The 17189-nt window shown below is 50.2% G+C and overlaps 1 protein-coding gene across 1 annotated transcript in view; it reads right to left on the bottom strand.

Annotated features, from left to right (window-relative positions):
• Nucleotides 1-405: 405 nt before the first annotated feature.
• LOC147660929 (NXPE family member 4-like) overlaps nt 406-17189 on the bottom strand; it is a 244618-nt gene continuing 227834 nt past the window's right edge. Inside the window, exon 5 of the mRNA XM_086951418.1 lies at nt 406-996. Coding sequence (XP_086807544.1) covers nt 461-996 — 536 coding nt within the window. The 3' untranslated portion in view covers nt 406-460. The remainder of the gene's footprint in view (nt 997-17189) is intronic.

Below are 17189 nucleotides of genomic sequence, written 5' to 3' on the forward strand. Positions count from 1 at the left end.
TTTCTCCACACAAAAAGTGAAACAGGTTTCTTCAGAAAAGGTTTGCATGTGTCTCTGTTTCATGCGTATGGCTCACTGGTTAGAGGAGGCATACCCTGAAGCAGAGGTCAGACCCGGGACCAGGGTTCAATTCCCAACGCGGCAGGGTCTTGAGCCCAATTGTCCACGGACTCGATAATTCTCGCTTCGGTGCCCACTCTAAGCACGAGTTCACACTATGCAGCTCTGGGCATTAAGCTTGCTTAATCTCCACAACGGCCCCCCCGCGGCGGGATGCCTGGCTTTCACCTTGGGGATGCCCAGTACGGGTTATCTCACAGGGAAAAGCCAGGACGGATTACCAATGCAAGCGCCGAGATGCCCTAGGGTAAGTCAAGCGCTATATAAGAACACACAAACATACATACAGAGAGTTAGTAACAAATCCCCATTTAGAAAAGGAGATCCTCTTTCCCCTGCTTCAACAGAGGAAAGTAAAGAAGAGGTTAATCTCATTCTCAATGACATTTTGTGGCGGGTGCATATTGTTGGTAGCGAAAGCGGTGGTCATGTCCCAGGCGTCCACTGTGCCGATCTTCAGGTCCTTTAGCAGAGAGTTCATGATCTGGTACTGAATGTAGCCATGGAAGTCGCTCATCGCCTCAAAATTTTCTGGTTCCGAAGAAGTGTTCTCAGTTTTGAGGACGACTATTGTCTCCGGGCTCCTCAGGAGCAGCTCCTGTAGGGCTTTGCGGATGTTGAGTGCGCGGCGGATGAAGATGTGCAGAGGGTACAGTCTGAAGTGTGCGCCAGCCGTGAAGGTGATGACCGTGTTCTTATTCCCACCCACTCGGGCAATCATTTCTGGGAGAATCGGGTTCTCCAAAATTGAATAGTAAATAAGAAATACAAATGGATTTCCATGCTTTTGGAACCTGAGTTGGATGTTGCGGTCTAGGTCCACCAGAAGACGGTTCCTTTGCCATCCCTCACCATAGAGATCAATTTCTTTGAGAGCTGAAAGGAAGAAGCAAGGAATTAAAGCAAGTCAAGAATGTAAACCCAGCAGAGCAAAGGACACATCAAATGAAGTAGTATGGCGTTAGCCAATCCACACCATATTTTTTTATTTATTCCGCCCCTGGATACCTTCATGGGTGACTAGCAGCGCTCTACAAATCCATCTTATATTACATTACATTTATTAGACTGCAATTGCATGTATGCAAATGTTGTATGGAAATAAAAAGCGAACTTTTAGTTCACCTCAGAGACAATTACAGCTCCATACAAGCAGTTCACAAAAGAGCTACATTAATGACAAAGTAGAGCATCAGCTCACAAAGTTGCATCAGTTTCAACCGACATCTGACACATGAACGTATCCCTAACCCATGTAGGTATGTGGTGGCTCTAGAGCAAAAAACAAAGATTATAGAAGAAAAGGTGCAAGGAGACATCATACATAAACAAAATGAAACATTGGCAGCATCGCATTTCGCGCCTATTATTAGGCAAACTGCACCTAAATGAATACGGTCTGTTTGCTCAAAGACCCTTCAAATCCTTTGTTCCCAAGTGAAACTTTCTGCCCCCCAATAACCAAGCTCTGAGGAAAACCAAAATGTGAAGGGTGGAATGCCTGGATAAACCTCAGCCCCTGAGAATTACTTGGGCTGCATCCCATTCGATTATGAACCGCCACGGGAGGTCCTCACTAAGCGAGAACTCAAGCAACCTACGTTCTCTTTGGTCGATTTGGACCTGTCCCGTCAGGTGCAGCTTGGCTCCAGTGTTACAATCAGGGGTAGGTGTAACTGGCGTTATCCTCCCTAGAGCAATTACAGCAAAATTACTCGTAATTATGGACAATCACATTAGAAGGGTAATCCAGCATTTTGCTCTATTACGTAGTATAAAATGCACCCTCGCATCCAAAATGGTCACGAGGATGCATTCTGCACTATGGAAATATCAATAAATGCTACAGGACACGAACAGCAGTAGACGGCAGCCGCTGTCTCTCTCTTAAGGGGATCTTCTCCAGAACGTGTGATAATTATCGCAAAATTAGCTTAACACAACTCTTCACAACGCAGTCTATTGCAGGAAAATAAAGCTGTTTTAACGTTGTATTCTCAACATGGAGGTACCATGTGATAGGCTCACGATAACGCGTCAAATGTCCATGATAAAGTCAACGAAACGCTGCAAAAAAGTTGCAATGAGGCCAATCGCGATACAAAAATCAGCTAAAACCAGTGGCAGCCTGCAATTAACACACGTCAGGTTGGAAAAATCAACATAAAAGTAGAAAAAGAAAATACAAACAATAGCCACACAACAGCAAAGCACAATGGAGTCAGCTTGAGGAAGTACAAAGGACAACCAGAACCCGACAAGCCCCACGGAGGACCAGCCTGGGAACTCTGGTTAGGGAAGGGCAATAACAAGAAGAGTAGGAAGAAGCAGTTCAGTCCGCAGGAAAACAAGATCCTTATAACGAAGGTGGTAGAACACCATCAACTACTGTTTGTCACCTCCACTGTGTCATTGGAAACAAAAAATAGAATATGGCAGTCCATCGTGGACAAGGTGAAAGCAGTCGGAGTGCTGAAGAGGACAATGGAAGAGGTCAAGAGGCGCTGGAATGATGTAAAGTGCAAAACCAAGCTAAACCTCACCAACAACTGGAAGGCAGCAATGCAGACTGGATGTGGGAGCCCAGCGCAACAGGAGGACCTGGATGAGAAGGAGGAAATAGTATCCACAGTCATCAGTGGGGAGACGGTGGCATGAGTAGGGGGACCGGACACTGCTCAACATGACCGGACACAACAGCACCAGGGTGAGTAACGACCAGGAACTGGGGGGACGGGATGAGGTGGGCACAATGGCACACATGCACATTTAAGTAGAACACATCTGCAGACAAACCATCCCCAGACCCCCGACTCCCACCAATATATCAATGTACCCAAGTATGCAACATCTCAGCACTGTATAAGCACAGAATTCAAAGGCACACCACATGTAAGGGAGAAGGGGCAGCAAAATCAGAGCTACAGGGGCGACTCCCCCAAAATACAGCACACACACATAACATGCAGAGCACATCAACATTGACAACGATGTCGTACAAACCGCAACACATCCACTACAGCACAGAGGACACAACTGGTGCCGCATGAGTGTAGAAACTTGCCAAGCACATTTGGCATTGAAGGGAAATGTGAGTTGATAATGTACAAGTACAAACACACATCCGTGATGTTGTCAAAATGTCCACTGTCCCGCATCAAAAAGGTATCTCCTTTCAAACTGCCACAATGTACACTGTCATGAAGTCTGTATGTAAACATGTACAATGCGTCAACATACATGTGAACACAATGTTAAACTGCATCTCCCCTTCACATTGCAGAGGGAAAACTAACACCTCTTGATGTTTGACGACGAAGAGGACCACCACACCTTTGACAACGATGCCCTCCAAGAGTTCATGGACAGCCTCCGCACCCCACCTCCAGGAGCAGGGCAGCCCAGCTGCATTACTGAGACCCCATCCCTACACAGACCACACAGCTGGCAGCACCCACCACCACGGCTGCCTCCCAGGACACCCACGAGGAACACATGGCCTTCCAATGCCGTGTTTTGGGGTGCCAGGAGAAGCTGGCTGAAGGTGCGGGTGGGATTCGACCGCATGGCAGCCAAACTAGATGCCATACGTAGGTGTCTAAGTCCCATCAGGGACCACTCACAGTCCCTAACGGACACCCACAGTCTGTTCCATGCTCTCCAATGGACAATGGCTGACATCGCTGGAGTCCTGACTCGGAGACAAGAACAACTGTCCAGTCAGCAGTGGACGAAGATGCGGATGAACATGCCTTTGTGGTAAGGACGCAGTAGCATTAATCTCTGCCATATGGCCGGTTTCTGCTTGGTTTTGCCCTTTGCATCATCACCTTCCACTGTCCCCCGATACACAGTGCGACACTCACCTTGGACCTCCAAATGAACTGCCATATTCTGTTTGATCGCCAATGACCCATCATTCAGATTGGACTTGTCATTCCCTGAAGGACTCTGGCTGGCCCTCCATGAGCCAACATTGTAAAGTGGGGTTTGTATGGCCCTGTACTGCTCCAGCTGCAACACTCCACTGAATGTGCATTAAACATACTGAATCACACAGATGTGTCATGTCTATAATCTTTCAAGTGTAGAAGTACGGATGACTGAAGGGTCAGTGATTCCCCCTTATGTCCATGTTGCTCATGTCGTCGGATTTGGGTCACAGGGTGACACATTGCCGACTGTGGTCTGGGTGGCGCCGACACAACAACAGGGACACACGCATTAGTTACTTCCTTGTCCAGCCCAGTACGGAATCACGCCCAGAGCCCTGGGGTCATTGTTCACACCCTTACGCTGGACTGGCATACGCCAGGCCAGCCCACTCCGCTTACGCTCACAGGAGGGGACGACAACGCTACATGTCCCAGGTCTTCCCTGTAGTGATCTGCTGAGCACAGGTCTAGTTGTCAGCATGGCACAGCATCTCCCTCACGGCTGGTTTACACCCACACCACACCCATCCAGCACATGTGTCACAGTACATGTGACCCTGCCAATAAAAACGGCTGGACGCACATGCTCGACGCCATTTCCACTGTCTCTTTGGGTGTTTCCATGTGGATATTATTCATGCATGAGGGCCCAGGGCCCTGCAACATCACATTCCCCAGGGCCGGAGGTGACATGATGGCGTCCACACCACGATACTCAATAATAGAGGGTCCACTTGTGGAGCACAGACTTTATGGCACTGGATACACCGCATCTGGCACAGGCACACCGCCATGGGACAGTGACTTTTGGTGTACTGAGGTAGGGGCACCTTAAGTGCTGAGCGGGTGTGCAGCCTGCGATGTTGTCCCATCCGGGCAGTCCGGACTGGTGAGGATCATTGTGAGCCCTGCTGGACCGCAGTGTAGGCCTGAGCCAGTGGGCAGTGCTGGCCTACCACCACGTGGTGTTGCCCCACGGATCACAGAGTTAGTGGCACCTAAAGGGCTGAGCGGGCGTGCAGCCTGCGATAATGCTGCGTGCACTGATATGAACATAGCAAAATTAAGACTCAGAATCAAGTGTGAGACCTGGTGGCCCACTGAGCGGGGCTGCATGATGTCGAGGGTGCCATGTTCGTGGGCCCCCCGGCTTGCACCGGCACTTGGTGGGCCCTCTTGGAGACACACCGGTGGTGGAAGGTGAGCTGTGAGGCCTGGGTGCGCAGAGGTGGGCAGTCACCGATGGGCGGCGGGAGGGGCTGGGGTGCAGCAGCCTGGGTGCGCAGGGGCGGGCATGCACCACTGGGCAGTGGTAGGAACTGAGGTACAGCTGCCTGGGTGCGCAGGGGCGGGCAAGCGATGATGGCATGCCCAATTGTATGTACTCTGCCATTCATAACTCTGGACTCTGTTTCAGATGAGGGACCTGGTGAACTGCAGTGCATACCGGCACGTGGTTGGAGACACACCGGTGCCAGCAGGTGAGCAGTGAGGCCTGGGTGTGCAGTGTCGGCACTCTCTCTCCCTATCCCTCTCTTCTTTTCACTGTGTCGCTCTCCCTCTCTTTCCGTCTTTCTCCCTCTCTCCCTCTTTCATTCTCTCTCTCCCTCTCTGTCTTTCTCTCTCTCTCCCTCTCTTTCTGTGTTTCTCTCTCTCTATCTCCCTCTCTTTCCATCTTTCTCCCTCCCTCTCTTTTCTCTCTCTGGATCTCTCTCTCTCTCTCTTTCGTTTTCTCTCTGTCCTTTGATGAGCGCATATCACACATTCTTATCTGGATTTTTGTCTTGCAGGCTGTGCCCTACAGATTGTCCCGAGGAGATCCACCATGAGTCTTCAAAATTGTTGTTTTGAGTTTTTTTGAATAAAATGTTTTGTTTGGTAATTCGAAGGTGAATGTGTGATTCTCCTTTTTGTGACAACACATGCATGCTACCTGTTGTAATTGTGCAACATCAGGTGATTGTTTTGTTCATGATTTCGTGAAGTTGATGTAACTTATTTTTGTCTGGGGGGCGGTGTTGTGGCCCTTTTGGGGCTCCAAGCTGTATGATCAGTAGCTCCATGGCATCTGTTATTCTTCTGGTGTGGCTCTGGGCTGGGCTCCTTTTTCTGGTGCAGGTTGTCGTCCAACCTTACACCAGGTCAGCGCAGGTGTTAATTTCCTGCTGCTAACGCGCCTTATCGCCTGTTTTGGGTTCTTATCACCGATCTGGCTGGTCGTTGTGAATGTCTCAGAGTGGTGTTGTTGCATCTTTTTGCACAGAAATGCCTACTCTGCATCTCATTAGCGATAGTTGCCGTAGTCGTCTGTGGTGATTTTTTGCAGCTGCTATTGCTGGTAAACTGGTGATATGGGCTGTTAGCACCAGCTTGTGAATGGGGCGATAATTTTATCGACAATTTGGCTGCGATAAAGTGCCAATAACTCTGCAATAAGTCCTTGAGAATATGCCCCTAAGTTTGTTGTTCCTGTGCTCCTGAAATGGACAGCAGTAGCGCCAGCTGCTCTCTCTCTCTCTCTTAGTTTGTTGTTCCCGTGCTCCTGAGATGGACAGCAGTAGTGGCAGCTGCTCGCTCTCTGTTTGTTTGTTGTTCTTGTGCTCCTGAGACGGACAGCAGTAGCGCCAGCTGCTTGCTCTCTCTTACTTGCCACCCGGGCCAGTCTGCGGATGTTCTCTCTCGCTTGCCATCGGGCTAGTCTGCGGCTGTTATCTCACGCTTGCCATCCGGGCTAGTCTGTGGATGTTCTCTCATGCTTGCCATCGGACTAGTCTGCGGCTGTTCTCTCATGCTTGCCACCTGGGCTAGTCTGTGGCTGTTCTCTCACGCTTGCCATCGAGCTAGTCTGCCGCTGTTCTCTCACGCTTGTCACCCGGGCTAGTCTGTGGCTGTTCTCTCACGCTAGCCACCCGGGCTAGTCTATGGCTGTTCTCTCTCGCTTGCCACCCGTGCTAGTCTGTGGCTGTTCTCTCACGCTTGTCATCAGGCTAGTCTGCAGCTGTTCTCTCACGCTTGCCATCTGGGCTAGTCCGTGGCTGTTCTCTCATGCTTGTCATCGGGCTAGTCTGTGGCTGTTCTCACACGCTTGCCATCAGGCTAGTCTGTGGCTGTTCTCACACGCTTGCCATCAGGCTAGTCTGTGGCTGTTCTCTCACGCTTGTCATCAGGCTAGTCTGCAGCTGTTCTCTCACGCTTGCCATCTGGGCTAGTCCGTGGCTGTTCTCTCATGCTTGTCATCGGGCTAGTCTGTGGCTGTTCTCACACGCTTGCCATCAGGCTAGTCTGTGGCTGTTCTCACACGCTTGCCATCAGGCTAGTCTGCAGCTGTTCTCTCACGCTTGCCATCTGGGCTAGTCTGTGGCTGTTCTCACACGCTTGCCATCAGGCTAGTCTGTGGCTGTTCTCACACGCTTGCCATCAGGCTAGTCTGTGGCTGTTCTCACACGCTTGCCATCGGGCTAGTCTGTGGCTGTTTCACACGCTTGCCATCAGGCTAGTCTGTGGCTGTTCTCTCACGTTTGCCATCTGGGCTAGTCTATGGCTGTTCTCTCATGCTTGCCATTGGGCTAGTCTGCGGCTGTTCTCTCTCGCTTGTCATCGGGCTAGTCTGCGGCTGTTCTCACACGCTTGTCATCGGGCTAGTCTGCGGCTGTTCTCTCACGTTTGCCATCTGGGCTAGTCTGTGGCTGTTCTCTCACGCTTGCCATTGGGCTAGTCTGTGGCTGTTCTCTCACGCTTGCCATCGGGTTAGTCTGTGGCTGTTTTCTCTCGCTTGCCATCAGGTCAGTCTGCGGCTGTTCTCTCACGCTTGTCATTGGGCTAGTCTGTGGCTGTTCTCTCTCGCTTGCCATCCAGTGTAGTCTGCGGCTGTTCTCTCACGCTTGTCATTCGGCTAGTCTATGGCTGTTCTCTCTCGCTTGCCATCCAGTGTAGTCTCTGGCTGTTCTCTCACGCTTATCATTGGGCTAGTCTGTGGCTGTTCTCTCACGCTTGTCATCGGGCTAGTCTGCGGCTATTCTCTCACGCTTGCCATCGGGCTAGTCTGCAGCTGTTCTCTCACGCTTGCCACTTGGGCGAGTCTGTGGCTGTTCTCTCACTTCAGGGGTGGACAGAGACCTGCTGCAGCTCCTCACTGTCCTCTTCTGTTGTTGAACCACTAGAGGGAGGGACACACATGGACATCGCAGAAACTGCTCTTCTGACTACTGACCAGCTGCAAAGAGCCACAACTTGTAAAAACACTTGTGCTGCGGATTGTGATGTGTGTCTGCAGAGCCCCATGGAGGAGGGTGGGGGGGGGGGTACATGCACAGAATCTCTCTCTCTACCTCAGGTAAACCCGGGCGAGGATGGGTCAGAGCCAGGAAGGGTTTGAGGCTCACATCGAGGCAACTGATGGAGACGTTTTTACCAGATAGAGGAGGCTGGCATCAGTAACACACTGCTTGGGACTGCGGGCGACTTTTAATGTAACTTTTTCCCCTCCATGTTGCTAAAGGAAGATAAAAAAGAGTATGATTTGAACAGATTTCCACAAGCTACTACACCTAAATTGAGAGAAACATCTGAAGTTGTGCTAGTCATACGTTGGGCGGAAGTAACGTTTGCCGTGAGCCAACACTGTGGGATATGTGACAGGACTGAGAAGGCCTGCTGCAAAGTGCAATGAGAGGTCCTTCTGGGATGAAACGAACCACAAGCCAGGGCTCATTACACAGCAAGATGCCAGGTTGAAATTTTAGCAAAATGTACAGCTGACAGAATAACGAATGCTAGGTAAACCCATCAGAAGTGCAACAAGCATTTACAATGCAATGGTCTCACCTTTGCAAATGTTAGAGCAATTGGCATTGTAAATGACAAAATTTGCATTGATGTGTTGGTTTTGAAAAGAGATAAGTAAATGGCATTGTCATTTACAATGCCAATAGCTTAATCTCTTGCAAATGCGAGACCTATTGCATTTGCACCCACACACCCAAACAGAGCCACACACACACACACACACAGAGAAATACACCTACAGAGCCACACACACCTACAGAGCCACACACACCTACAGAGCCACACAGAGCCACATGCAACGCCGCACAAACACACCCAGAGCCACACACACACAGAGCCACACACACACAGAGCCACACACACACACACAGAGCCACACACACACACAGCCACACACACACAGAGCCACACACACAGAGCCACACACACACAGAGCCACACACACACACAGAGCCACACACACACACAGAGCCACACAAACACACACACACAGAGCCACACACACACACACAGAGCCACACACAGAGCCACACACACACACACAGAAATACACCTACAGAGCCGCCACACACACCTACAGAGCCACACACACCTACAGAGCCACACAGAGCCACATGCACACACACAACGCCGCACAAACACACCCAGAGCCACACACACACACACAGAGCCACACACACACAGAGCCACACACACACACACAGAGCCACACACACACACAGCCACACACACACAGAGCCACACACACACACAGAGCCACACACACACACAGAGCCACACACACACACACACACACACAGCCACACACACACACACAGAGCCACACACAGAGCCACACACAGAGCCACACACACATACACAGAGCCCCAGAGCATAATTCCAAGAGCCAATGTAGTTTAAAAATTACTTGTGAAGAAGCATCCGGGGCACTGTGGATGGGCTGATAGCTCCCACCTATCTTGACAGGTCACTCTCCACCTTTCCTGACTGGTCACTTTCCACCCAGCTTGTTATGCCACTTTCAGTCCATCGTGATGTAACACGCCACCGGTTGTGGCAAGTCCCTTGTCAGGCGACCCTCCATCATTCACTTTCAGCTCTTCCAGACAGATTGCGTCCACCCGTCCTGACAAGTTACTCTGAGACTCTCCTGACAGCTGCTGTCCTCCAAGTCGTCGTGACAGCGTGCACCCATCCTGACAGGAAGGCTCCCCCTGCAAAGTGCCCGCAGCACTCACTCCTCTCAGTGCTGGGGCAGGGGGCACAGCTCCTAGAAGTGGTGGGCAGCACTGTAAGAGAAGGCATGTACTCACCAGGAGCAGGGCGGCTGCCAGGGGCAGCAGCAGGGGCGGCATCGGTGCCCGGGGGCGGCAGCTGTCCATCCCGGGGCAGGAGGTTGGGTGCTGCTGGAGGTGCTGGTGCCGGACAGTGAGTTCTTTTGTGCGTTGCCCCGCTGCCTCTCACTGCCCCTCCTCCTCCTCTCCTAGCCCTCCCTCCCTTCCTCCCGGCAGCCGCTCGTGCTTCCTGAGCCTAGGTGCGGAGGTAGCGGCCAGGCTCCCCGCCGGTGCGCCGTGCACAGTGTACAGAGACCCAGGGCACAGGCAGAGCTCGAGCCGGGACAGGCTGCACGCACAAGAGGGGGCTCAACGCCACAGGGTGGTGCTGCATATCGGAGCGCGTGGAGGTACTGATGCTGTGCAGCAAGGGGGCATACTGGAGACACTGCGCGCTCGAGGGCAGAGACTCTGAGCTGGGAGGGGTGGGGGCGTTGGGGTGGTTAAAATGGAGTGAGCAGTGGATCACCCCCAAACAGGATGGGAGACACTTTGTGGGGTTAGAGTGTGTGGGGCAGCTCTATTAGAGATAAAGTGTGGGGGCAGCTCTTTTGGGGATAGAGAGGGGGAGAGGCAGCTCTGCATGGCCTGAGACGGAGTGTGTGTGAAAATATAGAGGAGTGAGCAGTGGAACACCCACAAACAGGAAGGGTGACACTTTGGTGTTAGAGTGAATGGGGTGGGGGGCAGCTCTGGTAGTGATAAAGTGTGGGGGAGCAGCTCTTTTGGGGATAAAGAGGGGGAGAGGTAGCTCTGCATGGAGTGAGTAGGGACCAGGGAGTGTGTGCAAATATAGAGAGGAAGCGGGTGTAAAAGGGAAAGTACACAAGGTAACAGAATGGGACGAACACCTGACTGTGAGGGAATGAACCTCAGGAATGCACACATCTGCGTGACGTAAGGGACGCCGGTGGTGTCATGAACCACGCACAGTAGGAGCTTGCGGTACAGTGTACACAGAGCGCACGAGACCGGCCACAGGGGAGAGTGAGAGATTCGATGCAGATTGGTGCGCGAGGAAATGTACGCCCGCGCGCTGCTAGAAGCAGAGGAGTGCACAACATGCAAACGTTAGAATATGAAGGATGTGCACAAGAGGTGCCGCACATAAGAGGGATGCTTGAAGAAACACACAGGACAAGTGAGAGGAATTATAAAGGGCAGCACGAGTGAAGGCACAGAAGGTGCATGCCACGTACATGGATGGATGTGCATGAGACAGCACATGGAGATATATATACACTTCTGTATTAGGGAGTTCCAGCATGGTGCAAGGGTGCATAGAGCCCAATAGTATATCAGCGTGGTGCAGGGATCAGACGGTCTCGATCAGTACGGTGTTACAGAAAAAAACAATCGCTGCCTTTTGTCTTTTAGCCCCGTCCTTTTCAGACTGGGTTCCCAGACTTTCTGCTGGGGTAAAATGTTCCTTATCTTCTTTATGGGGCCATCTGGACCCATAAAGAAGATAAGAAACCTTTTACTTCAGCTGTAAGTCATGGAACCCAAACTGAGAAGGATGGGGCTTAAGAGAAAGAAGAACATCACTAGGACCTCTTCTCGATGGCTGGCCACGGTTTAGGAGACCAGCCCATGGAGAAGAGGGGCGGGACTTAACCTCTCTAGTGATATTCTCTCTATCTCATTAAATCTCGCCAGCGAGACTGCACATGCGCAGCCATCGCAGGCTGAGACCTAAAAAGGTTTGAAGCTATGTCACAGGGGATGAGACGACTGTCTCAGAATGATGACGAGCTGAGTGCAGCCCATCCTGCTGGTGTGCAAGGGATGAAGATACGTTGCACGCTATGGAGGGGGAGGGGGATGTTTGCGTGCTTAACATATGGTAAAGCACTCATCTGGCTGCTATAAACTTTCTTTATTCGGGTGCAATGCACCCATAAAAGATACAATGATGCATTCATACAGTATAAAAGAACTAGCAGCCCGTCCCGCCGTTGTCCGGGTATGAACTGTTATGTGTGTAATGTTTGTAATATTAAATGTGCTCTGATGTTGTGTGTTTTTAAGTATATGTTGTAATTGTGTGTTATGCAACATGAGGTAAGTATGCCAAAATGCAAGAGTAATTCTTCCACGTGTTGTTTTACATCTGCCTATAGCCAAAGGTGATGTTTTAATGTTTTAGTAACATCGTAGTCCGGTTGTGCATGCAATGTTAGTAACAGCGTTGTTTATATGTGGGTTCCTTAGCTGTATTAGATTGTCGTTCGTTATCTGTGGAGTGTGTTGGTTATTGACGTTATTGTGTGTAAGCTGACATTGCCCGGCGTGCCCCCGTGTTTGCGAGGGCTGGTCTGAGGCCCGTGTACGCCCCGGACTAAATAGCAATAATGACGTTCCTTACATGGTGTTCTACGCTGCATGTCGTGAATGTCTGCTGGAGCCGTTGGTGCGCCGTGAATGTGTGCCCTGACGAAAGGCGCGCCCCAGAAGGGTGACGTCGCGTACAGAGAACGCACCTTGCTGACGAAAGGCGCGCCCCTTTTTATGTTAATTTTGGTGCCGGCCCCTCTGAAAAGTTTTACAGCCACAAAGGTTGCGCCGCAGTATCTGGGATTATTGTTGACTGAATGTGAAATGGTTTGCAGCTTTATGTTTCTACAGGTACGTGTCAGACGCGTTGTTGGATCGTGAATGGGCGCGCACATTAAAGGCACACTACTGAAGTACGTGCCCATTTTGTGTTTGATGAATGTCACGCCCCTCTGACAACGTTCTTGGCACGCCCTTCTGACAACGCTGTTGTGCCTGTCAATGCTGCACGCCCACAAACTAATAATGTAGTCAGGGGCGTAGCTACAGCTTCTGGCGCCCGGGGCCATTCCTCAGATTGCCGCCCTTGGCAAGTAGCGGGAGGGGGGGTGCTCGAGAAAAAGGACGGCGGGCAATTGAAAATGGTCCGAGAGACACATAGTATTGCTGCTAATAGTTACCTCGATCATGCAAGTTACATGCACATACATGACATCCAAGGCTGCACAGTTGAATACACCGACAGTACAAAGGGGAACACATAGACTGCATGTTCTACCTGATAATCCCATCAGCACAATGTAAACATGCACATGCACAATGTAAACAAGCATGACACTATTCAGGGATTCATCATCTACAGTTGACATTAAATGACCAAACATGGTCCCCCCATTAAAGCAGTGTGGACGTGCACACACGTGATGTGCTCTGGGGACCCACAACCAACTTAACAGTGTCAGTCTAAACTTCATTTTTTTCCAATATCCTCCTCTGCCCATCTTCCCTTTTTGCCTTATATTTCCCACCTTACATTCCCACCCCTCATTTATATTTCGACTCTTCTGCCCCAGACTCGACTCCACTCACCAGAGCGCATTTTCAGCGCGAGGGCTGACCAGAAATGATGCCCAGGACCATCATTGGTAGCGCTTTCACGCGCTGATTGGCGGCCCTGGGACCCACAGAGTACAACGCTAGGTGCATAGCTGCCAAGGGTTCAGAATGCAATGTGTGACATTTTCATAAATTCAGTGAAATTATGAGTGACATTTCAATGACTATGAGTGACACTTTGTTGTGAGCAAAATCAAGCAATGACGACGAGGGAAACCTAATTCAGAAAGTACACCCATTTGAGGAATGAGATAGTCTTCAGAATTTTGTGTTCAAAGACACGTAGTTAAGTTAAACGAACCGCATTATAACAAGTTTAAGCCCATGTCCAACTTGTAGGGGAAAAAGGGATGAGGTGAATGAGATATCACACGGACCACGGCACTGAACGTCTCAATATAGAAATTCATGTGAGTGGGCAGGATTCACGCGCATTTGTATGGTTATACAAATCCCAGTAACGCTTGGTGCTGCAAGCTTACAAAGCAAAAACTGGCCTAAACTCATCATCATGATATGGAACAAGTTGGCGACTAAAGCGGTAATGTTTGACTAAAGTCAGATGGTTAATAGCCTTGCACAATCCTTCCTAAAAACAAATTAAACGTTTTTCGATATAATACCAAATAAAGAAATGCCACTTCAAAATTGCCGTCTTTTAAGACACGAGAAAACTGCGAATACGGACTGTAACCTTTTATTTCCAGCTTCATATTTTTTCAAACATCCCTGCCCTTAAGCTTTTCCACAACAACTAAGATCTCAAGTACGGAATAAATTATTACTGTATGCAAAAAATGCCGGAATAAAAGAAAGCCTGCAGGAAGCATGTCTACAAAATCCAGAATAAAAGCAGGTCTACAGCAAGACCGCCTCTACAAACCTGCAGCCGCTGTGATAATCGAACTTCACTTGCACTCGTTTCCCTTTCTAAAGTTAACATCTGCTGCACCAAACTCTTTCTGTTTCTGCAGTCGCTTGGGTGGAGGCGGGTTAACTACTCCCGTTTGTGTGTTCTCCGGCTGCGTAGGGACAGTCAAAGTATGAATAATATTGGTGAAATATTTTATTTCTTAGTGCGCTCTTTCAAGGTGAGCCATTTCACAGCAGAGTCCTAAAATCGAATTACTCCCCGCGCTGTTCACAGGACGTGACGTTATGTCCTCCTGTGGCGCTACGGGCAGTCTGAGACTGTGCTACTCAGCCCTGCGGCGCCGCGATGCATTGCAGCAGCACTGACTGGCTGCCACTGTGAGGCTGAGTGAGCCTGCTCGGCTGCCGAAAGGGACCCAGGCCTACGGGAGCAGCCTGCGCAAGCAGTCGGCAGCTGAGACTGCGTCCGGGTCCTCCGCCCCCAAAATAGTGCCGCCTGGGGCAGACCGCCCCCCCCTTAGCTACACCACTGAATGTAGTGCTGTTGTGCCATGCCCCTAACATTGTTGTGCCACGCCCCTCTCTGAATGCTGCACGTGTAGTGTAGTTAGTTTGACACGCCCACACCGACGCCCACAAGGGACTACTTTACCTCTAACGTTGTTTGACCTTTGTAATGTATATGGTGCCCAGCTGTATAGCCTATGTCCTTCTGCTGCAACTGCCCTTGCCAACGCTGTATTGGGTGTTGTGATTGGTGCTGCACTTTTTGAGTTTACCCGCCTCAAAGGTTCCCAGTTCTCTCTTTATAATAGTAGTATAGATACACAACATAATACAAAAACGTACACACATGTAAAGGAGAAAACATCACCGACTTTTAAAATGGTGCAGAATAATAGAACTCTAGGTATCGAAGACTGTACCATCCCCCACACTAAAGGTGTCCGCTTCGTGCTGAACTTACAGGGATCTGTGGGCTGCACATACGAAGCTCATCACTGCACAGAGGGTGTGAGGGTTTGGTAAGAGCTGTAAGTGCAAGAGAGCCACTTTTTCCTGCCTGAACTTTAAACACTTTAACAGGGACTGAAGGAATCATTTTCTAGGCACTGAGAACAATTCACACAATAATAAAAAGTGGAGCGTGTCTTGTGGAGATCGAAGATCGCAGCCACAAGGGCCTCTCTGTGTCACAGAGAGAAAACCTGCTGGGGGCGCTACAAGTTGGCGAAGTTGATTAAATCTAAAACGTGTAATTAAAAAACTGGTGTGAGCCCTAGGTAAAGCAGAAAGGCTCCATCCCAATACCGACTTTAGCAGAATGCACGCCCTCAGTGTGAGTTTACGAAGCTCAGTAGATTCATGCTTCATGGCAAGACAATGATGACGTGAATCGTTTATGATATTAACACCCCCAGGGCTTAAAGTGTCGCCTTCCTATTGCCTGGAACGACTCCTTGATATAATGTATCCATGGGACTGTGTTAGCCTATTCCAAGGCCCAGCAATATGATAGGATCAAGCAGATTCAACCCCTCTTCTGAGATAGAAGGGGGCGGAGCACACTGCCTCACCTCCAGCACAGTGCGCCCCTCAGCATTGTGGTAAATGCAGTTCACAGGGATTGCTTGCTTGAATTGTAGCTGTAGTGGTGCAGGTTAGTGCTGTAAATCTCTAGACACGTGTTTCTGGGTGTTGTCCTTCATCAGTACAGATAAAAACTGTGAACTGCGCTGGGAGGTGAAGCAGTGTGCTCCCATCCCCCTTCTGTTTGAAAAGGCTCCTTTCAGCCACTGAGCTGCGAGCTTTTGGACACGCACCTGTGCGCCAGAGAGAGGTACCGAGACCTGAAAGGACTGTGGCAGCTTTCTCAGCAACCCCTGATGAATTTCGTTTTTTATCTCTACTGATAAAGGATAATATCCAGAAACACATGTGTCTAGAGATTCACAGCACTCGCTCGAGCAGGGGAATGCAGAACAATAGGTTTCTTCCTGTCACACGGAGGTGTGACCGTCTCCCAGACAGGACTCCTTGTGCCACTGGTGCGTCACCTTTAAATATTGTTCCCTTTAATGCAGTTGTCTGCATTTAAGGGGCTTGCAATGGGCGATGCTGGGGGCGCTCCCAGCAACATCCATGACTATTTGACACTGACCCAAATTACCAAGTATTCTTAACTCTGAGGCAGCGCCAACCACGTTGGCTTCCCCAGGTCTCCCTTCCTGCACATAAATAATCATTCCCCAACGCAGGCAACCTTGTATGCTTTGGCACACGGCAGCCCAGTGTGCACCAGCGGAGGTGAAAAGGACAGGCATGCTCCGTATCTTATATATGGTGTGTTCCTGCCCTTTTGTTTGCCAGGGAGCAGCGCAGCAGGAAGGCCGGCAGCGTAGCACGATGGCAGAAACTCATAAATGAGGCCCTCCGTGTATTGCTCTGGGTAAGGGGCACTGGCCAGCGCCGCCACACTGCTTTGAAGGGCACAGATGGTGCCCTTCTTGCATACTCCTGTTTGAGCCACTTCAGGAACTCTTGGTTACTGCTCTGCTGAGAATGTCCTCCCCTCTGTCCAGCCCCTCCTCTGGAAGGTACCCCCGAGTTGTTCCATCCCTGAACTTAGGGTATTTAAGGGTTCCCCTGTGGGTTGTACCTCAGATTCATTGTGGGACAAGACTCAACCCTGAAACTACGTCGCTCTTCAAACGTCTGGACACTTGGACTTCAACTGGAAACAAGACTG

This window comes from Lissotriton vulgaris, unplaced genomic scaffold (genome assembly GCF_964263255.1).
Source record: "Lissotriton vulgaris unplaced genomic scaffold, aLisVul1.2 SCAFFOLD_874, whole genome shotgun sequence".
Taxonomy (NCBI): Eukaryota; Metazoa; Chordata; class Amphibia; order Caudata; family Salamandridae; genus Lissotriton; species Lissotriton vulgaris.